Consider the following 26,603-nt stretch of genomic DNA (forward strand, 5'->3'; position numbering starts at 1 on the left):
GGGGGTGGGTGAGTTCGGGGACTGATAAGAGGATGCTTTTGCCCAGGACATGTACAGAAGAGAAAATGAGCCAACCACCCTCTTTCTGACAAACCTGTCTCCAATTCAGGTCTAAATCCAACTCTTGGAACACACACGGTCCTCTGAGGCTTCCTGTCACTTCACCTCTCTGAGCCCCAGGTTCCTCACCTGCTCATTGGGGCTGAGAGTGCCCACCTTATTCTAGGATGAAATCAGTGAGCCTCCCCGCTGGCCTCCCCACACAGCCTCGCCGGGGCCAGACACAGGGCTGACCAGCACAGATCAGAGAGCTCGATCTGATGGAACCGCAGGTGGGAAAGCAGCGTGTTTGCACTGGAGACCTGCGGGTGGCCTAGGACAACTCTGGCAGTAGCTCTGAAGGGTTTGTACCTGACGGCCCTGCCACAAGAGGCAGGAGGCGAGGCTGCCCAGGCAGTGGTGACTGCAATGCGGGTGGCCTTGCCCTCTGCCCTGCTGGAGCCAGGGACATCTGGTGCCACCCCCTGCACACCTCTCCCTTCTGACCTGGTGGCAGACTGGTTGTCAGGCAGTAAGCTCCCTCCCTCTAAGGCCAACAGGGTCGTTTCCCTTTGACCGTGCGAAAGGGCAGATGAGTGGGCCGAAGGTGGAGAAGTCCAGTCCAGTTTCAGAGCCTCATGCCCGCTCCCGCCTCCCCCACAGCACAACACCTGTGGAGTTGCTCTACCCATTTTATAGACTTGCCGACGGAGCCACTGCTTCAGGCCACACAGGCCCTCTAGATGCTGTGTGCGTTTCCTGACACGACCTGGGGAAGGGTGGGCAAGTGTGTCTGCCGTGCAGGACACTGGTCACCATCTCACATGGTCTGGGACCCTGAGCTGAATGTCCCACACAGGGCGCCAGACCAGCACCTGGGATCCAGAGGACTGACCCAAGGACCAGAACATCCTGTTTCCTCCTGGGGTTGCCCCCAGCTCGGGTGGCACTTTATTAGCTGCAGGTGGAAGGGTACCAGAAAGCCATGGACTCCCTCACTTCCTCTGGGGCGAGTAGGAGGGATTAGAGGTTGTAGGGTCTTCCATGCTCTTGCTGCTCCCCAACCTCTATACCTCTATAGCTCAGCCCTAAACCACAGCGTCTGTACCCCTTTGTCATCTCGCTCAGCCCCCAAAGCTACCACCCTGGACCAAGCCAAGATCACCAGTCTGTCAGCTCACAGCTCGGGGGCGGGGGTGTTTAGCCAACCCACCCACTCCCTCCAGGCCCTTAGATTCCCACTCGCTCGGGGTGAGTGTTTGGAAGTGGAAGTCATCGCAGGGAAGTCCCTGCTTAAAAGCCTTCTGTGACTTCTAGACCACTCTGACCCACCCTCCCCCTCTGCTCACTCCATTTCCTCTGTCCGGCACCCCGGGGAGCCATAGTCACACCTGTCTTCCTTGCCCTGGCCTAGCACAGACTTGTTGGGCTGGTTCAGCTCACTCGACATTCCCAGTTCCTCCCTTGCCTCGGACTCTAAGCAGCAGCTTGTGTGCTGCACCCGGGCAGGGCTCACAGAGGCCACACAGGGGCCGGAAGCCAGGGGAGCTGGAAGCCTGGGTCCTTGCCCCAGCTCAGTGTCTCCAGCCTCATGACCCTTCACCAGGCCTTCCAAAGGGTTGGGACCAGAGGGACTCAGACCCAAGAGCTGGATCCTTCCCTGTTCTACAAAGTCAGTAACCTCCTCCCTGTATGAGACCTGGAGGCCCTCAACCCCTGGGCCAGAGGTCACAGTGTGAGCCCTGGTGAGCCACAGCTGCTCCAGGCAGTGAGCAGTGGCCTGCGGGCAGGGGGCGGCAGGAGCACTCACCCTCTCCAAGTCCTGCCGCAGGTGTGTGAAGAGCTTCAGGCGGCGGTACAGGACGTCCTGCTCCTGCTGGGCCAGGTTGTCCACCTCGTCGGTCTTGGGGGTCAGCAGCGGTTGGTTGGCATTGGCTTTCCTCTTCAGCTTCCAGTACTGGTAGATGAAATCGACCAGCGCCTCGGCCAGGTCCAGGCGCTCAGCCACCTCGGCCGGCTCCACCAGCTCATAGAAGTCCTCCTCCAGCTGCTGCAGCCGCTGCTTGCGCAGAGTCACCTTCTCCAGGTCCTCGCCAGCCGGGCTGGGCTCCACCGGCTCCGATGTAGCCTCAACCCTCGGGCCCCCGTCACTGTGCTCCTGGCAGAATGACTTGAACTTGACCTCGTCGTTGTCTGCTAATATAGTCCGCATTTCTAGGCCATGGTCAAAGGCGCATGTGACGTGGAATGCCGTGATGCAGGAAGGCATGGAACACTGGAGGGACAGCAAGCGCAGTGTCAGACATGGGGGAACCCTGATGGGAGGTAAGAAGGATGTGGGCATCCCCCAGGGTCCTGAGAACGAAGAATGCGGTGAGACCCTAAATACAATGGCATGGGCTCCTAACACTCTACATGGTATGGAGGGAGCTATGGCAGTTGGGAGGGGGGGTGCTGGGAAGGAAATGGGGTTCAGCACCTTAGACATGGGGAAAACAACAAGCGTATGACTGGACAACCCCTCTGGGGGCAAGCTGCATGCCTGTGTGGGCAAAATCAGAGGCATTGAAAGAGACTGGTGAGGAGGCCCTGCCTCCTCTGCTCCTGCAATGTCAGGGGAGCCGTACCTCCTTTGTCCTCTGGGAAGAGGGACTGCACTTGGACCCTTTCCTTCTCTTGCCCAGGCAGCACTTGCCCCTCCCTCCCAGCCTGGGATGATGGTCATGGGCAGCTGATAACTGTCTCAGCAATAACATTCCACTATGAGTGGCCATTTCCGCTGCACTGACAAGCCATTCTGAAAGCCGTACAAATGGGCAGAGGCACAGCTAGTGTTTGCAATGACAACTGTTCCTGGAGAGACAGGACAACCTTACCTCCCAGCCTCTAGGCCAGTAGCAGTAATATCACCTGGGAACTTGCTAGAAATGCAAATTCTCAGCCCCACCCCAGCCATCTGTGTTTTAACAAGCCCTCGGGTAACAAGGATCACACTAGGATTTGGAAACCACTGCTGTCAATGGACTGCTGCAGCCCTGCCCCGTGAGGCAAGAGCCTAACTGATTCCCATGCCTGCTGCATGTCATGCTTGATGCCAGAAGCCAGTCAATGTATTTATTAAGCACAAAGAAACCTGGTCTTGAGCTTAATAATTTCAAAGTCCTCAGCACTCCAATGGGATGGTAAGCCCTGGGCTCCCAGGCCTGCTCCCTATGCCTAGAGGAATGCCCCCGACGTGGGGTTCTGACTGGTCCCCGTCTCAGGCTTCCTTGGCCCATTAGTGGCTCTGTCTGTAGCACCACTACAGACAGGTGGAGGGGGTGGCACCTGGCTCCTGCATGGGCCCCCGGGCAGCAGCGAGGTGAAGTGGCCACGTACCTGGATGCAGGTGCCCGTGCACTCCTTGCACAGACTGCAGGACAGAGCCCAGCGGCTGGCTGGGATATGGGAGATCTTGGTGATGGGCTCCATCTTCTCGGGGCAGCCGATGCTGACCTGGGCAGGACACAGGGAGCTACCTCAGGCCTCTTGTCCTCAGCCTGCCCCAAGGATCCCCAAATGGGGGGCTGTCTGCTGACACAGGTGGGAGGCAGACAGGACAATGGGAGAGCCCCAGAATCCCAAGTCCTTCCTGACTGTCCCAAGCTGACCACTGGGTGAGTGTGGGCTCACCTGCGACAAGTCTCACATTGTTTGTGACTGTGTGAGACGGTGCACATCAGTAGTGTAACTGAGTGTGTGTGCCTACAACTGTATGGCCCTTGAGACAGAGATGCTTCAGAGTGTGTGTGTCTAAATGAGTACATGCAAGGTCCCATCTCTTCTGTACCTCAGCCCATTGTCAAGAGCATCATCCGAGTTCTTATCATAATTTGTCTTTATTTTATTTATTTTTCTGGGCAACAAGTAATGGTCTCAGGGTCAGGGTAGCATCTCTTCTTGGAGGCCTTCCAGGGCCCTTGTTTAGACCCTCCTGTCTTTCCTATGGGGACTATACCCATGTCCACATCTCCTGGGCACAGTCCCCCCTCGCCCCCTGCCCATGCCTAAGGATGGAAGAGCCCCTGCCCAGAAGTCCTAAACCAAAGGGCTCCCGAGGTGGGGTCCTTGCTGGTTCTGTCCCAGGCATACTCAGTGGAAGCAAGTGACCACTGCTGACACACCGCCATTATCACAGAAGCCTGCAAGGTGGGTCTCAGCATGTTCTTCAGACTTGGAGCCCAGGAAGGTGAGGGCCACCTGGCTTGGTTCCGGGCATGGCAGCATTGGAGCGAGGTCCCATTCTGGGTCATGGCACATAACAGGGCCAGGGCTGAAACTCCGGGAGATTTCAGCATTTCCTATTTCAAATCAAATGGGATGCCCTCTGCGAGCCCAGGGCCTCTGCGATCTCACTGTGGACCTAGTCTGTAAATCCACGGTCCCTCCCCACCCAGACTCAGACCCAGGACACCCCTCTATCTAGCCACAGCCCTAGTAGCAGGCCCACTACCCGACTTCCAATTAGGCCTGCCACCCAATTTCCTTTCAGGTCACCTGGCTTACAGCTTGGCTTTGGTTGGAACCATTGCCTCAATGGGGGTGCACCCACAGCCTGCTTTCCCCAGTCAGCTGCCTGACTTTTGTCCAGCTCTCAGACCTACCACTGGGTTCCCAGGGTCCATTTCCCCTGGAAACCACCACCTGGGTTCTGACTAAGTCCATAGCAAAGTTCCCTGGGGGCCCCAGTGTTCTCCAGGCTCAACACCTGAGATCCCACGCTCTGTGGCTCATCACCCTCCTTTCCCAGGGCTCTGCCGCCTGAGTTCTGAGTTCCACGCAGACCCACTTCCCCGGGGCCGCCCCGCCCCGCCGGCCCACCTCGGGGATCCACAGGGCGCAGCTGACGTGCACCCACTTGGTCCCACTGCGGGTCGGCTTCAAGGCTCCTCCTCGCTTGGGGCAGAGCAGGCACTTTGGCTGGACACCCAGGGCACACGTCCGGCACAGCCAGCTACCTGTGGGCACCTTGAGGATCCCATAGCAGGCCTGGGGAGAGAGCAGGGTGGGCACAGGTCAGGGCCTTGGTCAATCGGCACCTGGTCAGGAGTTAGCTGTGATGTCCCAGCCCCCACCTGGGCTGGGAGCTACAAAGCTACCCTGCTACCAGGCTCTGGCAAGGAGACCTCCTGAGGACTTGTCGGTGTTGTGTGCGAGAAGTCACCACTTCAGTCCTCTGTGAAAGGGCTCAGGTCTGCCCTCTGCTGGGAGGACTGTCCCTTTAGCCAGAGGGTCCTAACCTGTGAGGGGCCTCAGAAGTGTCCACGCTGCCTTCGGCTGAGTGTGTTTTGGTGTGTATACTGCCTGAGGACAAGGAGCAGACCTTCCATCTTTTTTCACAGGCATCTGTGAAGGGGGTCCTTCTAGTCATGCCGAGGGTTCATGAACCTAAGAGCTGCTGAGTATAAGGGGTGTGGGTGAATGGGGTGTACTGCCTCCTACCCGCCCGCCAGAGGAGGCCTCTCTGAGCTCCCAGGAGACAGTCCAGCAGCAGTGTGTGTGGGGGAGGGCAGGCGGGCATCAAAGTCAGAGCCCGAGTGGGTCCACTGTGTTCCAGTCAGGTCTGCAAACACAGCCCAGGGATGCCCAAGGTCCAAGGGGTGGGCCTGGTCAGGCCAGACCCAGTTTCTATCAACAATGGTAACGAACACTTAGAGCCCTTAGGATAATGTTTGAAGCCAATAACCCAGACCTTACTACAACTTAATCTTATGTACAGTTGAGGGAAGGGAGGTCCAAAGAGGTTAAGAAACTCGCTCTAAACCACAGAGCTTGTAAAGGGCAGAGCCACAATTTGAAACTAGGCAGCCTGGCTCCAGGCTCTGCTCTCAACCACTACACTGAGCGGCCCCTGTGTAGTCCAGGATGAGGAGCAGAGAAGGAAGGCAGGGGCAGTGTGCTTGGAGGGGAGTCTGCCAGGCAGGACAGAAAGATCATCCAACGGGCCTTTACTCAGGTCTGGCTGACGGAGCTGGCCCGGTACCACAGGACAATCATGCCAGTCCCTTCCTCCCACCTTGCCCTTCTTTCCAGAAGCCTGTGCCCACAGTGCTGCTACACGCCCAGTCAGGATGACCAGCTCCAGGCAGGGGCCTGCTGGGCTGCGTGTGAGGACACAGTGAGGATAGGGACCTTTGGGGGGCTGGCCACCTGGTGCACGCAGACGTTGCATTTGTCACAGAAGACCATCTCGTTGCCGTCTTCGCCCTCGGGAGAGCGGCACACGTCACAGACGACGTCCTCATCATACTCGATGCCCAGCCCCTCCTGCGTCTCAATGGCCCGCGCCATGTTCTGGTGGCACAGTGTCTCCAGCTCCTCCAGCACACGCTCCAGGGTCAGCTCGTCCAGCGCTGGCCTCTCTGTGAGGACAACAGGGGAGGGAGTGAGAAGTGCGGCTTTTCAGGGCAGATGGACGGGAGGGCTTCCATTCATCTGGTGTGACCTGGGAAAACAGGTGGGCTGTTGTGGGCCTCAGCTCCATTGTCTGAAAACTGAATGGGCTGGGCCATCCCATCTCAAAGGCCCTGGGGCCTGTCGTGGTGTTCTGACTCTAGACAGCCTGCCTGCGACCACACACATGAAGTGTACACGCAGACAGCATCTCTGGGATGCGGCTGGCTCCATGGGGAGTCCACTGCTTGAGCTGTGTGAATGGGGGACCTCTGAAGGTGGCTGAATATGACAGAGCTGGCCCTGATGCATGTTGGTGGACTCCAGCCGGGAAGTCCATACTCACTCTCATGTAACAGTCACGCTGACTAACCCTATTCCCAAGAACTGTCCATTACATGCTAGTATCACCCTCACCTGACAGCTACAGAGACAGGCACAGAGACACCAATAAATTCTCCAATCAGTAATGCTGCAGGGACCGTCACCCCAGATCCATTCAGTGCAAAAGCCCAGTCGTGGCTACTGTCCTTCCGAGGGTGCGGATGCTGGGATTCAGAAGAACGCCCTGCCTGGCCTTCCCCCGATCCCATTCTCAGCCTGGCAGGTCACCTACCCATCTCCTTGAGCTCCAAGTTGATGAGCTCCAGCCAGTAGGCGTCAATCTCGTCCAGGTCATAGCGGCTGCCCCCTGGCCAATCAGGCTGGGAGCCCTCGCCAAGTTCGGAGCTGCTAGGGGACACCTGGGAAGGGGGGCCTTCCAGCGGCGGGAGGATCCTAGGAAATCAAGAGGGGGTGGTGTCATGAGGGGAAGGACCCTCAGCCTGCCACCCTTGCTGGGTCTGGAGGCATTTGGTGAGTTGGCCAGCCCAGCTGAGGACCTAGTGAGACTTGGATCCAAGCAGTGCCCACACTTCACCCCCTTCTTATGCTTCCTTCCCCCGCCTGCCCACCCTGCAGTCTCAGATGACTATGAGCAAGCAGGGAGGAAAACGAAGGGCTGTGGGCAGAGTGGAGGATGAGAGCCGGGCTGACCCACAGCCCTTGCACATCCATCCATACACATCCATTCTGCTCAGAGCGGGCACCTGGGCCTTAGCTAAAGCCCCAGGATCTGGATCTGCTCTGCCCCGGCCCGTAGGAGGCATTCCAAGTGCTGTCCTTGGCAACTTCCCGTGCCAGCCACTCTGGGACACGTGGAACCGAGCCAGGTGGGCTCCAGGTCCGTCAGCACAGCCCTCGAGGCTGCGGAGAGGACAGGACTGTCCCCAGGCCCTCATAGCCCCGGTTCCTCCTTCACCAACAACCTGAGAAGAACTGAGGCCAGCTTTCCTCTGGGTGAAGAGGAGTCCTCTCTGGCTACATTATTGCCACCCAGGGTGGCCCTTCCCACATAAAAAAGGGTCTACTGCCACAGAGAGCAGTGTTGTCCACACACCTTGCCCTTCACCCTCAAAAGAATGTTCCCTGAGCAGTGAGTCTCTGTCTACGGTGCTCCCCTCACCCCAAGAGGACACGGCCTCCCCTGGATACTAAGATGCACCTACTACAGTCCCAGATCACACTCCGGTGAACCCTCCCTCAGGCATGGTGCTGCCGCTGAGGCAGCTTGGAAGGGCCCTGGATGCAGAGTGGGGACTCGAAGCCCTGCTGCCCCACGTAGTGGGTACTTCTGGGCAAGCCACTTAACTTCTCTGTGCCCAGTGACCGCATCCGAACAATGGGCTAATAAGAACAGTATTTACCTTCTATGGTTGGTGTGAAGAGGAAATGCATGAAAACCTGTAAAGCTCCTAGAACAGTGCCTGGCACACAGTAAGCCCTTCCTGTGTGAGTGTGTGTTTTAAGACCTCTGGACATCACTTTGCTCCTTCTGAAATGGAATAGAGAGCTTTTTGCCTTGGGAGGGCACACGTCCCTTCTTGGTTCAGCATGTGCTGCCCCTCAGTTCCTGGTACCAGTTCAAAATTCCAGCTTCCTGCCCCCCCCCACTGGTTGCCATGGTTATTGCTGTGGAGCCTGACCTCTGTCTGGCCAGCCCTGCCTGCGGGGCTGAGAGGCCTCTCACTTGCCCAGGAGGCCTCCTGGGGTTGGAGATAGGGCTGCCAGGGGCTGTGACTCAGAGCAGACAGGAGAGGGCAGGGCCCTGGACTCCAGGAAATGCCCCGGTGTCAGCAAGAGGCAGGAAGGATGAAGGAGACAGGAGGCAGAATGGCCTCCAGACCAGGGGGGAAGCCCAGAGGCAGTTGAGGGGGGCAAAGGGAAAGTGAAAGGGCTTGGTGCCACCTTTCCACACAGAGGCCCAGATTAAGGATGGCTTTGGGTGATGATGATGATTATGATGCTGGCACAACTCCCCTAGTTCCCCCAAAAGGTCATTTCTTTTTTAAAATATATTTTTATTGATTTCAGTGAGGAAGGGAGGGAGAGACAGAAACATCACTGATGAGAGAGAATCATTGACTGGCTCCCTCCTGCACGCCGCCCAGGGGGATCGAGCCCATAACCTGGGCATGTGCCCTGACCAGGAATCAAGCCCATGACGTCTGGGTTCATAGATCAATGCTCAACTACTGAGCCATGCCGGCCGGACCCCCAAAATAGAAGCAAGATGAACACTCTTGGTCCTACAAAAATTATGCCTTTCCTCATGAGGCTCTGATTTGAATTAACACATTCTTTTAAAAACACAGGCCGACTTCTGTCATGACCGTGCTTTGTTTGTGCTCCCAGCATATGCTTAGTCAGGGTTTTGGATAACTTTTGCCCAAAGGCCCACCACCTACCAGCACAAACTGCCCACACCTTATGCTCAGGCAGTTGCCACCTGGCCAGAGCTCTTGGGGCCAGTATCGCATTCCTTTCTCTGGGAAGCTGGGGTTAAGAGGCTCATCAGAAAGGCATTTCCTGTGCTTCCTGGGCCTCACCTTCATCCGTTCGGCCTCTTCTGGCTCTGGCTGAGGAGGAAGCTCTCGCACCAGGCATGGACCAGCCTGACCCTAGGCCAGGCCTCAGTCTCAGCCGCAGCCAGCTGTACTGAGGTCAGCTGGGAGGAGATGGGCGGCTGCGCTGGGATCCGGGAGAGGGGAGGGGTCTCTACTCCAAAAGACCAAACAGACCCCAGAGGGTGGTTCGGCCTGGGGTTGGGCCTTTTGGACACACTGAGGGAGCAGCGTAAGCCCTCACTCAGGTCCTGATCTGGGGGCGAGACAGACTCTCATTATTCAGACACATTTCAGACCGTGCGGTGGGCAGACCTGCCCAAGGGCCAGGGAAGATGGGGGAAGGAGGCAGAGACAGAGGGGCCTCGGGGAGCAGCCAGGGAGGGCAGTCAGAACCAACATGCAGGGTGATCAGGGCACAGGCTCTCTCTGGGCCTCACGGGGGTGACCCAGGGCTTGTTCCCAGGGCCTGTGATTTCTTGGCCCAGCCCACTAGGCCCTGACAGTCATGCAGGGAATTCCCCAGAATTTCCCAACTTCCTCATCTATAAAATGGGGACAGTAATATGTACTTTATAGGGCGAATATGATAATTAAGTGAGAAAATGAACGTAACAGGCTCAGCACAGCAAGTTCTCAGGAAGAGAGTTCCTATAAGAATTTTGACTATAGTGGCTGCCACGCTGGCCTCCAGACAAGGGCAGTGCAAGAGGAGGTGCTGAAGGTGATGGAGGGAGACACGGAAAGAAGAGGCATGGAGGTCTCTCCAAGAAGCACACCCTTCCCTGCCTGCAGTCTATCCTCTTCAAAGAGCATGGCCAAGCCAGGTTGCCTGGCTCCTGTCAGCTTACAGCACATGCATATGTGGGGAATGCACCCAGCAGAGCCAGAATTGCCTGAACACGTGCTCTCCTCTTGATGTCAACAGATAAGGCAGGCTGAAGCCAAGCTACTGGTGTGGAAGCATCTGCAGTTAATTACCCAGGCCAGCGATGCTTCCCGAACCACCTGACACTGACATCAAGGAGAGGGGCAGACTGCTGGGCTGAGCCTCATCAGGACTCACCTCTTTCCACCCAGCTGGTGCCCCCGCTCATTACCCTGGGCTCCTGGCCCATGTTTTCTCATTCAGGCCTCCCCAGCACATCACCAGGCAGGAACGGTTCTTAGCTCCATTTGACAGAGGAGAAACAGGCTCAAAAGGGCAGGGGCAGTTCTTGTCTGCAGAGGTGAGGGTGTGAAACCGGCCGGGAGCCTGCCCCACATTTTTGGGCCTGGGCAGGGGATGTGGAGAATAAGTGCTTTCCTCCAAGTCTCATGTGTGGGCTCCCTGATTCTCAAAGGCCCCAGACCAGTGCTGGTAGGCACTCAGCCCTCAGGAGCCAAAGGAGGATGAGCCCTGCCCAGTACCCAATCCTGACAGAGAGCACCTGTGCAGGGATTAGCGTTGCCTCTATAATCCATGCCCAGCACAGGCCTGGCACCAAGAGGACACTGGGTGTCTGTGAGCCAGTCATGGGTGTGGCTGCCAGAAAGCAGCAGTGCCAATGTCATGGGAGGTGACAGCTGTGATCTTTGCCCCAGGCCCGGTCATATGGGCCTGAGCAAGGCCAGGAGTGGACTGCTAATAACACAAGCTGTCTAAACCTAGCGAGCTGGTGGGTGGGGGAGGGCAGGACAGCAGGCCCCTCGGCCCCAAGGCACGACTTGGAGGGTTTCCCAGCCTACAGAAAGAAGCACTTGGCTGACCTCTGTTGCTGGAGGCATGGCCCATGGCCACGAGGCCACCTCCTGACCAGAGCACCAGGGGTCTCGCTGCCCCACAAGCCCAGGGGATGCAGCCCTGGCAGGGGGCCTCCTCATAGGCTGGTAACAGCAGCTGCTTCCTGAGCACCCCGCCCACTAAGAATTCCTTACAAAGGTTTAAGAAGTCAAGAGCATGGCTTATCCCTGTCTTAAGGAGTCATTAAAAGTCTGAAGATTTCCCTGATTAAGACGTGCTTGTGGGACCTAGTTTGGATCGACATCAAGCTAATCCGGGCCAGTTGTTACTGAATACTTGTGTGCCAGACCCTGTGCCAAATGCCTTTCAGGCATCATTTCAATATTATTGTCATCATTCCCATTTCACAGACAAGGAAACTTGAGGCCCAGGGAGATTGTATTTCTGGCCCAACATCATACTATGAATGGCCATTTGAACCTAGGCTGTCTGGCTCCACAGCTGAGCCCAAGCCCAAGAGGTTAGTCTCAAAGGTAAACTGCTAGTATTTCTGGAATATTTCAATGGTTTATGGGCCAAAATAATCTAAGACAAAATAAAGCTAGGCTAGCAAGGAAGCCCAGGACTGGTGGGTCCCATGTGGGGGTCCTAGCCCCCTCTTCTTCCCCTACCTGAGCCCCTAGCCTGGGCTGCCCGGCTCACCTCACCACGGGTTCTGGAATGGCCTCTGCCCCGGCGGGCACCTGCACACCTTTCTCCCATTCCTGTCGCCATGGATCCGCCAGGATGTAGTAGTCATCCGGGCTGAGCTGGTATGAGTCTGGGATCTTCATCGCTGTGATCAAGTCTGTCCGGAAAACCTGTTGGGAGCAAGGATGGAGAGAGTGGCTTCAGTCTGCCTCCGGGTGGTCCGCTCCCCAGGCCAGGGGAGGAAGAGGCAAATACAACTCAAGTGGGCTTTCTACCCACTCAAAGTCAGAAGCCAACACAAAGGCACTAAGTGCAATAATGCATCTTCTCTAAACCCAGCACAGTGCTTTGCACACAGCAGATATTCAATAAATGTGTTAAATTGAATTCATATGTGTCCTGACCTGTTAAAGGACAGGGATGAATGGGAGTGGATCTCAGAGGGAACAGGAAAAGCTGGGAAAGGCAAAAAAAAAAAAAGGGGGGGGGGCCTCTGTGAATGCATACTGCCATTAAGTGACTGTTTGGGGAATTTCTGTCAAATGCTTAAAATTATGTTTGTAGTTGCAAACATAGTGCTACAGGCACAGTGGAGATGTCAAGACCTCAGGGCACCAACCAGGGCAAACGAAACGCCAGGACCTTATGCAAACAGCGGAGGGGAGGTAGGATTTGGGGCAACCCCAAAGACACACTTCCAATGGCCAGGGTCCCGACGGCCTCTCAAGAACAAGGACACCGGGTCCCTGTCAGCAGGGGCTCCCCAGTTCCATCCTCGGTGTGTGATGGGGCAGGAGGATGGGGTTGGATTCCTTCTCAATCAAGCCCATCCAAGTCCCCTCAGAGCCAGGCCACTGAGTGGACACACCCTCATGCTTCGGTTTTCTCTGGTCACTGAGGAATTGTTCTTCCCAACCTTCTGCCTCTTGTGCCCCCATCTCCCCAAACAATCTCTAAGCCCAGCCCAGTGGCACTGGCAGTGACTCTTGTGCCCTGGTTACCTGACCTCAGGTGGCCTCCCAGGAAGGGCTGCTGAGGGACTTGGTGGCAGCTCCAAACGATGTGACTTATGTAGGTACCAACTTTCCCAGCGATCATCACATGAGAATCACAAGTTAAAGAAGTGATTGTGTCAACGAGACAAGAGAAACCACTTCAAGGAGTGCTCAAGGCCTCAGACCAAACTTCAAAACCACCCCTCCCTGGAAAAGTCAGCATCTGCTGGCCTTTCGGAGGCTCATGACAAGCTCATTCATGGTAACCTCTGCCTACTGGGGCCCAAGTCACTGGCTGTGAGTGCCTCATTTGAATCTAGGGCCAGAACAGCAAGAAAACAACTGAAAAGGGTGCACCAAGGGGGTTTGAGGCAGCATCTTGCAGAAAGCTAATTAACATCTGCATCTAGCCAGAGAGGGCCCTGGCTTGAAAAAGGTCAAATTTCTTGAAGATTCTATTTGCCCAATATAATTTAATTGTTAAGAAGGATACCCTAACGTTTAATTAGGGTGCCAGTGTGAAAAAATTAAAATGAGATTACAATTAAATGCTAATTAAACAGAAGATGGAATGTGGTAGAGATTTTACAGCCCTGATGATTTGCATATCTTATTAGCAAGCAGTGAACCAGCTGATACAAGGACACAAACTCGGGTACTCAGTGCTTTTGCGGGGGCCTTTCTTAGCTGTGGCCTCAGCCAAGCCCAGCAGGGCCGGGGCTGGTACCTCCCTCTGGGCGCCAGTACAAGACCTGGTGGGTGAACTGAACCCGCAGTAGATTCATCACGGCCTCAAAGCTCTCCCAACCCAGGCAAGCCAAGGGGCATGACAGCCAAAGCCCTGCTGCTCTGGTGCCAAGGGGAGCTGCCCACCTGGACCGTCCATCTTCCTGCCCCGATAGCAACCCTTCAAGAACCCAGTGTCCCTGTAAGCCCCTCCAAAGAGGCATGGATGTGTTTAAAATCTCTTGCTGTTCCTTCATCCTGTGGTATAGTTTAAATGCCACCTCCTCCGGGATTCCTTCCTTGGTCATCCTGCCTCAGGGAGCGCCAACTGCCTGACAGAGCCACCTTCTATCCCAGCATCCTGCCTCACTTCCCAGGACTTCATCCGAACTGGTGCACTCATGCTGCTTGTTTCACATCCTCTCCCCTGACACACCTGTCCTGTTCTCTGCTGCATTCTCATTGCACGGTGACTGGCACATAATAGGTGACTGAGCAAATGAATGAAAGGGCTTCTCTGAGGATTTATCTGATGAATCTGAGGCTCCCAGCTGGCTCCAGGCAGTGCTTTTAGAACCCACATTAACAGGGTGAAACATCTCATAGATATACCCAAAGTTGAACCTGAACAAAGCAACACACAGCCTCTAGTCTGCAGGGTTCAAAGCCAAAAGACCAGGGTGCTGCCCGAGCTGGAGTTGGAGGCCAGGGTGCCAAGCTACACCAGCTGGGGAGAAGTGACCCTGACCTAGGAACAGGCCCAGGATTGAGAATTCCGAGCAGGAAGGGGTCCTGGGCTCAACTCGGCCAGGGAGATTCAGGAGAGAGAAGAGTCTGATCTCAACAGAGTTCTGTTTCGTCCTGGGTCACTCAGGGAGCAGGTGGCAGACTGGACACCAGTGGCCCTTCTGGGCAGAGGACTCACTAAGCACAGTAAGGCAGCACTGTCACAATGCTCAAGAGTACTGTGTGCCCAGTACCAGCTGTTCTTGAGTTAATTTATTATCAGACCCTATACCATCATTCCTATTTTACAGCTGAGAAACCTGGCACTCAGTCTAGTTAAAGAACCTTGACAAGGTCCTGCGTGTTGGAAGTGGCCAAAGTACCCCACGCCAAGGCCATTCTGACATCATCCACACTCTCCCACAGCCCCTTTTGGCCACAGGGCTGTCAATTCCCTTGAGTGAACCTGAGGTCAAATCAAGTGGCTTCTGCTCGGACTCCACTATGCAAATCAGGTGGGGACTTTTGCAAGTTGCAACTCCCTCAGACTGAGCTGCAAGGCATGCCAGGCCCCGTGCTGTACAGACGCCGTCTCCAGAGCACGTTTCACTCTCCTCCCTGGGCACACGGGAGGACTCTGCAGGGACACTCTTCTCCCTTGCCAAGGTGGGGCTGGCCTGCTTCATCCTTACGGTCTCAGTTCAGCCCACATCTGCTCTGGGAAGTCTTCCCCAGTCCCAGGCTGGGTTCTGGGCTTCCTCTGAATATGGGAATCTCCTGGCTTCTTGCCATGTCTCCCCATGAGAAGGTGATCTCAGTGAGGTCCGGCCGGGCAGCAGGTCAGAGCCCAGCAGTGCACAGGGCCTGGCACATGCTAGGTGCTAACAAAAGCTGAAGGACTCAAGAACCTCCTCCTCCCATGGACCTGCCACCACCTTGCTGGGGTGCTGCCCAAGGCTACATACAGCTGAGCACTCTACCTTTCAGAGAAGCCTCTGTACATTCATATAAAACCTGCCCAGCACGGCCAGTGTGGCTCAGTGATTGAGCGTCGACCTATGAACAAGAAGGTTATGGTCCAATTCCCGGTCAGAGCACATGCCCAGGTTACAGGCTCTATCCCCAGGATGGGGCATGTAGGAAGTGGCTGATCATTGATGATTGATATTTCTACTTCTCTCTCTCTCCCTTCCTCTCTGAAATCAATAAAAAATATTTAAAACAACAACAACAACAAAAACCCATCCACAAATATGGCAACCCAGTTGTAAACCAAGTATCTTTGTTTTGAGTTGCCAGAGGTTAGGCTTGAAAAAAGGCTCAATTATTCTCTTAAACGGCTTCTGAATTATTTATGAAAACTAAATAAAAGAATAAAATGGCCAGTGATAAACTGGAAGCCTTGCTGTGGCAAGAAAGTTAGAAGCTGGAAAGCAAGCAATTTTCTAAGAATGTGAATGTTTACTATTTTTCTCTATTTTGGCAGAAATTGACAAATTGTTAAAGGTCTGCTGCCTAGCAACCAAGTTCTGCTGAGCTGCTTAGGAGATGTGAATTGTAGCTTCTTCAAACAGTATGAAGAAAGCTAAAGGTCTAAAATTTTAATTTAATAACCAATCTGAGTGCCAGAGGTACCGATGCAACCCTGGAGTGAGCGGAAGACTGCTCTGCCTAAAAGTAGGGACGGTTCATGACCTGGCCTTTCATAGCTATCTAGCTTTCTACACCTGTTTCTCCAGGGAGAACCAAAAACAGGCTCTGCCAGAAAGCAGCCGTGGCGTCTGATGTGGTCTCCAAAAGCAAATAAAAACAATGACAATGGGCAGCTTTCACGATGCCATCCGATGGGTTCTCATGTATGACCACAGACTTGTGGATGTTATTTGAATATTTCATCCCAGGACCTGCGACTCTGTACTTCCTCTTCTCGAGGTGAACTGTTGTATCATAGTATATTTCAGACCAAGAGGCACCAAGAGGAAGTTTAGTTACTTAACGAAAGGCTCCAGCACTTACCACAATTACAAAATATGATTATTTGGGTAATGATTTGTTTAATGTCCAGCTCCTCTAATAATCAAGCGGAGGAGGTGGAGGCCACATGTGCACCGTTTATCATTATGCCTGTTTACGACACAGTTTACAGCCTGGCACACAGCAGGTGTTCGAGAAATGTGTGTGGTACAAGTGAGCGAATGAATGAAGGAACCTCAGGATTTATCTGAAGTATGGCTAAACCCTGAAATTTGCTGCCCTGCTTAGCAGGGGTTGGTCAAAAGATTCTTCAGTGGACTTCAGTAACTGGTCTTGGTCACTCTCTCAGTCAGTGAAATGGCTCTGGCCAGGATTGCCTCTCCATGACCTCTGTCCACATGAGGACTCCCAAGGCAAAGCTGGGAGTGGCACCCTCCCCACCACCCTCCTAAGGATATTTGAGGGTATGTCCTGAAAGAGCCAAGTGAAAGATACTTAATTTTTTTGTTTTAATTTTTTAATATGTTTTTATTGATTTTTGAGAGAGGAAGGGAGAAGGAGAGACAGAAACATCAATGATGAGAGAGAATCTTGATTTGCTGCCTCCTGCATGCCCACCCCTCTCCGACCCCCCGAGGATCAAGTTCACAACACAGGCATGTGCCCTGACTGGGAACTGAACTGTGATCTCCTGGTTCATGGGTCGATGCTCAACCAATGAGCCACACCAGCCTGGCCCAGATACTTCATTTTAACGCATTTTTTTTTTCTGAGCACTTCATCTTGTTAGAAACAACTGCTAGTAGTGAAAAGTAATTGTCCTGTTGTGACATGGCACGTGCTCTGCTAAATGCCTTGCATATATAATTTCACTTAATTCATAGTACCCCCATCCTACAGATGTGCAGACTGAGACTCAGAGCGGTTAAACCACTTGTTTGAGGTCTGCATTGTCTCTTAACCACTGCAATACTATCAGCAAACCAGTCAGATATTTCTTCTTTTAAAAAAATCTCTTGCCAGCACCTGTTTGGCTCAGTGGATAGAGCGTGAGTCTGAAGGCTGAAAGGTCCCAGGTTCGATTCCGGTCATGGGCATGTACCTTGGTTGCGGGCACATCCCCAGTAGGACATGTGTAGGAGGCAGCTGATGGATGTTTCTAACTATCTATCCCTCTCCCTTCCTCTCTGTAAAAATCAATTAAAAAAAAAATCTCTTTTTGCCCTGGCCGGTAGCTCAAATGACTGGAGCATCGTCCTGACACAGCAAGGTTATGGAATGAATCCCCGGTCAGGGCACATAAAAGCAGCAATGGATGAATGTATAAATAAGTGGAACATGCCCTGGCTGGCATGGCTCAGTTGGCTGAGCGTCCTACTGTACACCGAGAGGTCACCAGTTGGATTCCCAGTCATGGTACATGCCCGGGTTGTGGACTCGATCCCCAGTAGGGGCTGTGCAGGAGGCAGCCAATCAGTGTTTTTCTCTCTCTCTCCCTCTCACTTCCTCTCTCTCAAGTCAACAAAAACATATATTTTTTTTAAAAAGTGGAACAGCAAGTTGATATTTCCCTCTCTTCCTCTCTTCCCTCCTCCCCCCTCCCTCTCCAATCAATAAATAAAAATTCAAAAGAAGTCTCTTTCCTGAGCTGGGAGCTGATAAAAAGTATCACACAGAGTTAAATACTTAAAATTAGGCATAAAACACCAGAGAAAGGCTCTACCCAGTCCCATTCAAGCTACCACATTGGTCACACACTTAAAACACACAGATACACACTCCCTCTCTCTCAACATCTCTTTCTCTTTCACAAGGATAACAGCACTTCCTGCTCTTAAAGAGAATTTATTACACACATTTCTTTTGCAAGACAAGTCCCAGAGGCCAGGAGGCCTTTCCAGCTGGCGGGAGCAGTACTGTTTCTGACTCTACGAGACCCAGAGGAAGGCAGAGGGAGGCCCAGCAAGCAGGCGCTTAGCCCAGTGGAAGGGCTCCCCTCTCACTCGCCGCCTGCTCCAGGATAGCAGAGGAGCTGCTGCTGGCTAGGAACAGGGCTCGAAACCACTGGGGCAAACACAAAAACCCTCTTTAGGATTCTCCTGCTTTGCCTCTCACGTTTGTGGGCATGTTACTACAATATATGTCATCATTGTTTTAACATAAAATAGATTGTGTTGCCCGGCCAGTGTGGCTCAGTGGTTGAGCATCAACCCATGAACAAGGAGGTCATGGTTCGATTCCTAGTCAGACACATGCCCAGGTTGTGGGCTCGATCCCCAATAGGGGGTGTGCAAAAGACAGTGAATCAATGTCTCTCTCTATCGAAGTTTCTGTCTCTCACTCTAAAATCAATTTTTAAAGGTATTTAAAAATAGGTTACGTCAAACATCTGGGTAATACCCCTGCTCCTCCAGGAAGGCATCGTACTGATCCTGAGGTTTTGCACCCCAACACAATCTGGCCACCCCTGCCTTCACCCAAGGTAGAAGGGTTTAATTTTTTAAAGCAATGGGCCAAGCCAATGAGCTGCCTCCTTTCTCTTCACTTGTTGAATTCTCACCAACACTGGGTCTTGGGGACACCGCAATGGGGGCAGAAGCTGTCCATAAGGATCACCTCTTCCTCCTAGGCCCTGTCCCCAGGGGCAAGAGGCTGAGCACTGACAAAGGGCCTCTGTGGAACTGTAAACAGGCCCCATCCCCTCATGTAGAGATATACTAGTCTGTCGCCAGGGCCGACCAAGGAGCTGACGGTTGAATCCCAACTCCCACCCACCCTGTTCTGGAACCATCCAGGCTTCTGTCCCAGGGAGGCCAGGGTCACGTCCACTCACTCTGGGATCACTCCCACTTCCAGGCTCCACAGGCCTCAGGAAAGGATGTCGCATCTACAGAACAGAACCTCCATGGCAGGGTGCAGGGTAGGGCTCGACTGATGACGACTCTGAGGCTCAGAGAGAAGCAGTCATTTGCCCCTGGTCACAGAGTTCCTCAGTGGCAAAGCTGGCTGCACCTCTTGTAACAGACACTTTCCTGTGTAGCACCTGCATCCTGCTGACAGCCAGAGGACAAGCTCCCTGGGGACAGAGCCTGCAACTTTTGTCCCCCTAGCACCGGGCAGGGTCTATTAGGTGCTGGCTGAGTTTATTTATTTTTTTAAAAATATATTTTATTGATTTTTTTACAGAGAGAAAGGGAGAGGGATAGAGAGTTAGAAACATCGACGAGAGCGAAACATCGATCAGCTGCCTCCTGCACACCTCCTACTGGGGATGTGCCTGCAACCAACGTACGATTCCTTGACTGGAATCGAACCCGGGACCCTTCAGTCCACAGGCCGACGCTCTATCCACTGAGCCAAACTGGTCAGGGCTGGCTGAGTTTAATCAGTGTCCCTGCCCACTGGCTGAGTTCTGGGGACTCTGACTTCCTAAAAACGCAGCTTTCTACTTCAAGACAGCCTGACTGGGGGAATCCCCACCAGGTGGCCTGCCCTCCCATCTGCCTCTCTGCCCAGCCTGAGGAAGACGCTGCCCTGCCAGGGTGGAAGGCTTAGCAAAAACCTGCCGGTCCCCTAGCTGCTGCTGGGGCGATGGGGGTAAGCTGGGTGACAGTCTCACCCACTCCTGCTGCCTTTTCTTAGGTCACTGAATCAGGCTCCCATCCCCTCTGCAACCTCAGGATCTTCCAGGGAGGCCCAAGCCAGGAACTCCTGTCTTAGCATATTAGGGAGAAAGGGCTATGACAGTAGTGTTTAACCCTGGCTTCCAGGGGGCGGGGCAGGCTGTGAGAAAGTACAGGTACCTGATGCCCCACTCCAGACCATTTAAGTCACAATTCCTAGGGGTGAGGTAGGATAGGAGGTGGTCTGTGATCTCCATCAGATTCACAGAGGTATGACCCACAAAGTGTTAAGCACCAATAATGATGATGCCTTTTGGTAAGACAGGTCAGCCAGAAACTCAAGGCCTGAGCAAGATTTATGCACTAATGCCACCTTCCCAGGACAGGCTAACCCCTCCTCCTCCCTCAGGGCTGGCCTGGCTGACTGAAGCCCCAAGCGCTAGACCTCAGCTTTGTTGGGATACCTCAGGCAGCAGAGCAGAGGAAGGCAGCACCCGGTGTCCTTGGGGTCGGCCCACTTTTCCCTCTACTGCCAAGGGAATTCTGGGGCCACCCCAGGACCGAGGCCTGCCCTCCCCTTTCACTTTGGCTGAGAAAGACCACCCACTGGTTAGGGGTGGATGAGAATCTGGGCCTCAAGGCCTTGGCTCTGTCCAGGGTCCTGACTTGAGCACTTTTCCTGCCCTGGGGCACCTCACTCTGGTGTAGAGGGCATCCCTTGATTTGCACCCTCAGGGTGCACTTGGGAAGGGCTGGCCTTGGCAGGTCATCAGAGCGGCAGCCCCTCGGTTCTCTGAACACAACCCCAGTCCTTCCCACAGCTGTTGGCTTCGCTATGGGCTAGTGGTGCTGCTTCGGAAAAGGACTCATGGTCCTCCAAACCCCACCCCATCACTGTCCATGTTGAGAGATAAGGCGAGGATCAGTGAACCGCTGAGCCCCCAGCAAGGGGGCTCCTGCACCACACACATCAACTTGCAAACATTCTGGCTGGGAACTCGGGCCAGACTGGGAGCAGACCCTGTGACCAGCCTGACAACCACCCCACAGGCTTCTTACTCTGGGGGGCAGGGCAGATGGGGCTCCCAGATCCCCTCTCCCCAGGGGGTCCAAAGCCCGGGTCCCCAGGCCCAGCAGATGAGAAGGGCCCTCCTCTCCACTCCATTCACAGAAAGAGAAGGCAACACCCAGCGAGACTTAGTGCAAATGTTCTGTACCGCCAAATCCTCGCTTTCATCTCTGCCTTCTCATGAGCCAAATAATTTGGAAGCTTTCATTGACGGTTTCCTTTCTGCCCCGAGATAGCTTGGAATTTATGGTGGCTATGGCTCAGCCTCCTCACTTAGGGGACGAGGGAAACCTCACAGGCTGCTCTCCAGCCTGCTGTGGGAGGAAGAGCTGTCCTTGGCCACAGTTCAAGGCGGGGAAGACTTCCTCAGCTCTCCTGGAGCCCAGGACTTGAGGTCGGGTGTCTCCTTCAGGCTGCACAGCCCCCTGGGAGGCTCCTGTGCTCGAACCCAGAGCCACGTGTAGCCAGTCCCCATCAGGGTCGGGCACTAACACCCTTACAATGACTTGCCTCTATTTTTTTTTTTTTTTTTTTTTTGCAGGGGGTGGGGAGAGGTTCAAAGGCTCTGAGCTGGAAAACCCAAGAAGCAGGGGAATTTTCAGCCCCATGCAAATCATTTTCTCCTCGGTCTTCGCGGACACCTGTTTCCTCCCAGCCACCAGCCTATCCTGGGTGTCATGGCAGCCCAGGCCCTGGGATCTCTGCCCTGAGAGCCGGCCCCTCCTCCTACGGGTGCTGGCGGGGAGGAGGGAGCACGCAGCTCTAGGAGCTCCCCTGAACTTGTCCACCTTTCTCCAAAGCCGCAGGCTCCTCTGCTCCAACGGGGCTTGACAATTGCTGCTTCCCAGGACCCACAAGATGTGTGAAGGTGGCTATTGTCTTACTAATTCAATCATAACAATTGGGGAGCCCTTGCAGGTATCAAGATGGGGGTGAGAAGGGAGAGGGGGACAGGGGAGTTGAGGAGTGGTCCCAGGGGTTCCAGGGCTCTCGCACTCTGCCTCCCACTTCCCAGGGCACCCACTGGGCAGGGCTAGTCCAGGCGGGCGCTACCAGCCTCAAGAACAGAATCTTCCCAAGCCGACTCGGTCCAGGCCCCCCTTCCCCGCCCTCCCCCCGCATTCCTGAAAGCATCTCCTTCCAGCTCCACCCCTCCTTCATGGGGCCAAGGAAGGACAATCGGTGGGGGGTGGGGGTGGGAGGCATCAGGTCTCAAAGGCTCCCCACTCCCCACAAAGGGAGAGTGTTAGGGTCAGCCAGCTCCAGGAGGAGGCGGGGAGTCCTTTTTCAAATGCAAGGCTCTGCGGAAGACCCCCCTAGGGGCTGGCTAATGACAGCTGAGCTGAGATCGCTCCAGGGGTGAAAGGGGAGAGGAGGCCACAGGCTCAGAACAGACACTTCCCCCAGCCCCAAGTCAAGGGCTCACACCCAGAACTCGGGGCCTTGCCTTCCCACCCTGGGCACTGTTAGGCCCCCAAACCTCAGGCCTTGGCCATATAACTTTGGAAACTTCAGTTTCCTTATTACAGGACTGAGAACTCTGGACGACTTAAAAAAAACTTTTTAACTTAAAAAAATATATTTTTTTTATTGATTTCAGAGGAAGGGAGAGGGAGAGAGAAAGACAGAAACATCAATGATGAAAGGCATCATTGATCAGTTGCCTCCTGCATTCCCCCGACTGGGAATCAAGCCTGCAACACAGGCATGTGCCCTGACCAGCAATTGAACCCCTGACCAGGAATCAAATCATGACCTCCTGGCTCATGGCTCAACACTTAACACTGAGCCACACCGGCTGGGCTCTGGGCTACTTTTAAGGATTAAAAAAATGAAGTGTCCAGCACTCTAAAGTGCCCAGCTACTCGGAAGGCTGCAGAGCAGTGCCTCTCTTAAGGGCCTTATTCAACCCTCCCACAGACCCTCCACCTTCTCCGAGAATCAGTGCTCTGGAGCCTCATCTGTGCCTGGGGCCTCTTCTGCTTTGAATACTGCCGCGCCCCCCTCCCCTTTCTCCACAGCTCCGGAAGCCAAATACCTCTACCTGCCACAAGAAACATCCCAGGTCAAACAAAGGAAGGCTTAAAATGCAGGCACTGTGAGCTGGGCATAATAAGGAGCAGATGACTTAACTGGATGACTGGGGACCCATCCTCCACCCCTACACCAGCAATCCTGTCACCCTTGCTCCGCCTCCAAAGTGTCCTGAATACCACTGCTTCTTACCCCACTGCCAACCCCTGGCTCTAAGCTGCATTGTTTATCTCCTGGTCAACTGCAAAAGAATCAGAATCCTTCCTGGTCCCACCTGTGTCCCGGTATCCCCTTCTCCTCACGGCAGCCAGTGGGACCTTTCATTAAAACATCAGACTGCCATTACCTTCCTTATGATCCTGGAAAGGCTTCTCTCACTCAGATCTTCAGATCCACAGAAACATCTTTACAACAACCTACACCCCCTGCCTTCATTTCACTCAGCCACACGGGCCTTGCGTGTCGTGCCTGTGCCCTTTGCCAGGAACGCTCTCCGCCAGAAGTGCTCTTCTTCCACACACCTGCAGAGCTCACTGCCCCAGGCCTCTGCTCCTGTGACCTCCCATCTTCCCTTTGCCTTTCTTTAGGACACTGACCACTACTCACCTCTGAGGGCTTCTTTTCGTTCTGCCGGGGCCAGCCCGACTTGGTGCTGCTGGGCAGTTTGGAGCATCTTGAGGCAGATGTAGTGTGGCCTGCAGAGAGAACACAGCCCATGAGGGGCCCTGGGAGGCCAGGAACACCACCCCCCACGCCCAAGGAAGAAGGGAAGCTCCAGCTTCAGGAGGTGGACACTTCAGTAAGTACCTGGTAGACTGTCCCTGCTCTGGGCCTCTCCAATGATGAATGATGACATGAAACCCCTTCTACCCACCAACCCGAAGGGGCTTGGGAAATAAAAGGCAGTGACCAGGACTCAGTATTAGCTTACTATGTGACCCACGACAGGTCCCTTGCACTCTCTTGTCCTCTGCTTCCTGCTTGGTGTGATGCCCACTGGGAGGACAGAGGCTGGGCAGTGCAGTGGGAATAGTGCTGCCCTAAAGTAGACCCACAGACCAGGCTTGAGCCCTGACTCAGCCACTTACTAGCTTGTCGCCCTGGGCAAATAAATAAGTTTCTCTGAGCCTTAGTTTGCTCTTCTATAAAATGGGGGCAAGAGGCTAACTAACTGTCTTCAAAGGACTGTTGTGAGAATGAGATGATATCATGCCTGTAGTCTTCTCAATAAACATTAGCTACTATTATGAGGGGCGAAGGCCCTTGCTGGACTACAGGGCTGTGGCCTCTATCCCTACGGGTCAAAGGAGCGGCTGGCAAAGGAATATGCACCAGCCTGGCCCAACTCCCAGGCAGCTACAGGGCTCAGCTGCCCAGAAGCCCACCCCCTGCAGGTGCTCCGCCCTCACAGGCTCCTTTGCATGCAATAAAGTTAGAAGTAGAGGCTGTGGTCCTTCTTGGCTCTACTGAGCCAGGCCACAGGCAGTGTGGTTGCAGCCACAGAGGGCCAGTCGCTGTGATCTCCTGCCACAGGGAGGAAGGGCTGGCCAAGTTAGACACCAGAGCCCAGGTGAACCAACAGACCCCCAAAGGACAGTGATGAATGGGACCTGGAGCGGGGGATGGGACTGGGACCAGACCCACCATGGGATTGCATCTGCCACAGGCTCTTGGAGGAAGGTATGAAACTCCGGGAGCTCTAAGGGGCCTTGGAGATCTCCTGAATCTCAGAGGCTCACCACCTATGTGAACAAACCGAGGTCTAGAGCTGCAGGGCTCCAGGCCCAGCCTCCCTGGCAAGGCAGCCTCTTTCTCAGCCTGGGCTTCCACCAGTAACACCACTGTGTGGGAGCCCCTGGCAGTGTGTCTTTCCTACAGGGCAGAATGCAACTCCTTACTTGAACCAGCTCATGCAGGCCCAGGCTCCTGGGCAGCTAGGAAGAGCTGCCTTCTACTACTAGAGAAAAGCTCTCACCTTACACATACCTCCCCCAAATTTCAGAAGAGGCTCCCTACTTTCTCCTTGACAACATCCCCCCATCCCGACATCCAAATGACACCCCAGGCCATACACTAGTCTACCTCTCAGATCCCATGAAGGTCAGACTGCTTCATTCATTTCTTCAGCAAACATTTACTGAGCACCTACCTAGCTGGGGATAAGACAGTGACCTCTCTTATCAGGGAGCTTGCCAGTGGTTAGTAGTAATACTTATCAGGTAATTACTGCAGTGACAGATTTTCTATGGGTTGTGTAGAGACCTCCTATAGTGCCCTGACTCAACAGGAGTGCCACAGGGATAGGGATGTACTCCTAGTAGCCAGGAGTTACATATCCAAAGGCCCAGAGGGGAGCAGATCTGTTCCAAACAGAGCAAAGCAGGTGGGGCTGAGACTTAGAGGGTAAAGAGGAGGTTTGGGGGGGAGTGAAGAAGACAGTAAGGCCTTCGTGTGAGGACTTTCTCAGGAGCAGAGGGACCTGCTCTCATTTATGCCTTCCCCAGCACTGAGACCACGGGCAGACGCTCCCCATCTGTGGGCCTGGAAATTATTCACATGCTTTCCCTGGAGGAGCCCCAAAAGGAAGGCCTTACTGTCAGTGGTGTCAGAGTTGTCGCTGCTGATGGAGTATTTTCGCCTCTTCTCTTCCATCTGCAACAAAAGGCAGGCCCCATTATACACACAAGCAGCCCAGGAAACCCTCAATCCCCCAGAAAATCACCAGTAGCCTCCCTCCCAGCCAGCCCCACTCCACCCCACCCACCCTGGGTGGGATGAGGGAGGGGAGAGGAGGCTGCATCTCCATCTCCTGAGCCCAGAGTCTCAGAGGAGCAGGAGTCTACGTTTAGAGGACCTGCCCAGGAAACTCAGGGTCACCAGAAAATCAATCCACTCCCAAGTAAAAGTTGCAACTGGTGCCTCACCGGGTGCGGAGAAGGGAAGGCAGTAGGTCCATCCTATCTGAGTTTAAGGACAAGCCAGTCCTGCCTGCACTGAGGACACATCCTGAGAGGGGCGGCCAGGAGTGTGGAAAAGGGGGTGAGTACAGGGAGGCTCCAAACTGGGTCCCTGAGACACACCAGGACCAGCGTGACTGGTCCTGGGCTGGGCTCCCTCCCTCCCCCACTGTCCTTCTCCTGATAAAAGTACAAACCAACTTTATCTTGGCTACAGTACCTAACTTCAAGGTGAGAAGGGCAGCTCTCCCATGCTGCACTCATTCCTCTACCCACACTATCTCAGCCATCTCCAGTTCCTAACAACCCGGTGAGCTCTGAGCTATTTGCTTCAGTTACTGGGGAGGCTCAGTGCCTTGTCCTGCTAGTAACTGTCTGAACTGGGATTTGAATGCCTGTGGGCTGATCCCTGAGCCCACACTGAGCCGCCTTTGTGCCCTCCTCAGGGCCTGCCTGTTGGAAGTGCTTTCCCACCCACTTATTTCCTCTAATCCTACAGAGTCCTGGGTGGCAGAGCCTGCTCCTGTCCCCTTGGAGGGGAGCACACCCAGGGCTTGTTAACCTGCGCTGGGTCTCAGCTAGTTAGTGGCCGAGTGCTAATGTGAGAACAGATCTGGGGCTCAAGGCCCAGAGCACTTTCCACCATCTTCCTGTTCCTGTGAGTCTGGAACCT

The 26,603-nt window shown here is 54.3% G+C and overlaps 1 protein-coding gene across 3 annotated transcripts in view; it reads right to left on the bottom strand.

Annotated features, from left to right (window-relative positions):
* JADE2 (jade family PHD finger 2) overlaps positions 1-26,603 on the bottom strand; it is a 49,579-nt gene that overhangs the window by 15,550 nt on the left and 7,426 nt on the right. For all 3 annotated transcript variants that reach the window (XM_015563561.1, XM_015563559.1, XM_015563565.1), the window contains exons 2-9: positions 25,568-25,625; positions 23,580-23,668; positions 11,839-11,996; positions 7,088-7,248; positions 6,229-6,440; positions 4,900-5,067; positions 3,418-3,534; positions 1,850-2,314 (exon numbers count right to left, since the gene is read on the bottom strand). In XM_015563561.1, coding sequence (XP_015419047.1) covers positions 1,850-2,314; positions 3,418-3,534; positions 4,900-5,067; positions 6,229-6,440; positions 7,088-7,248; positions 11,839-11,996; positions 23,580-23,668; positions 25,568-25,625 — 1,428 coding nt within the window. The remainder of the gene's footprint in view (positions 1-1,849; positions 2,315-3,417; positions 3,535-4,899; positions 5,068-6,228; positions 6,441-7,087; positions 7,249-11,838; positions 11,997-23,579; positions 23,669-25,567; positions 25,626-26,603) is intronic.

This window comes from Myotis davidii, unplaced genomic scaffold, assembly GCF_000327345.1.
Source record: "Myotis davidii unplaced genomic scaffold, ASM32734v1 scaffold471, whole genome shotgun sequence".
NCBI classification, from domain to species: domain Eukaryota; kingdom Metazoa; phylum Chordata; class Mammalia; order Chiroptera; family Vespertilionidae; genus Myotis; species Myotis davidii.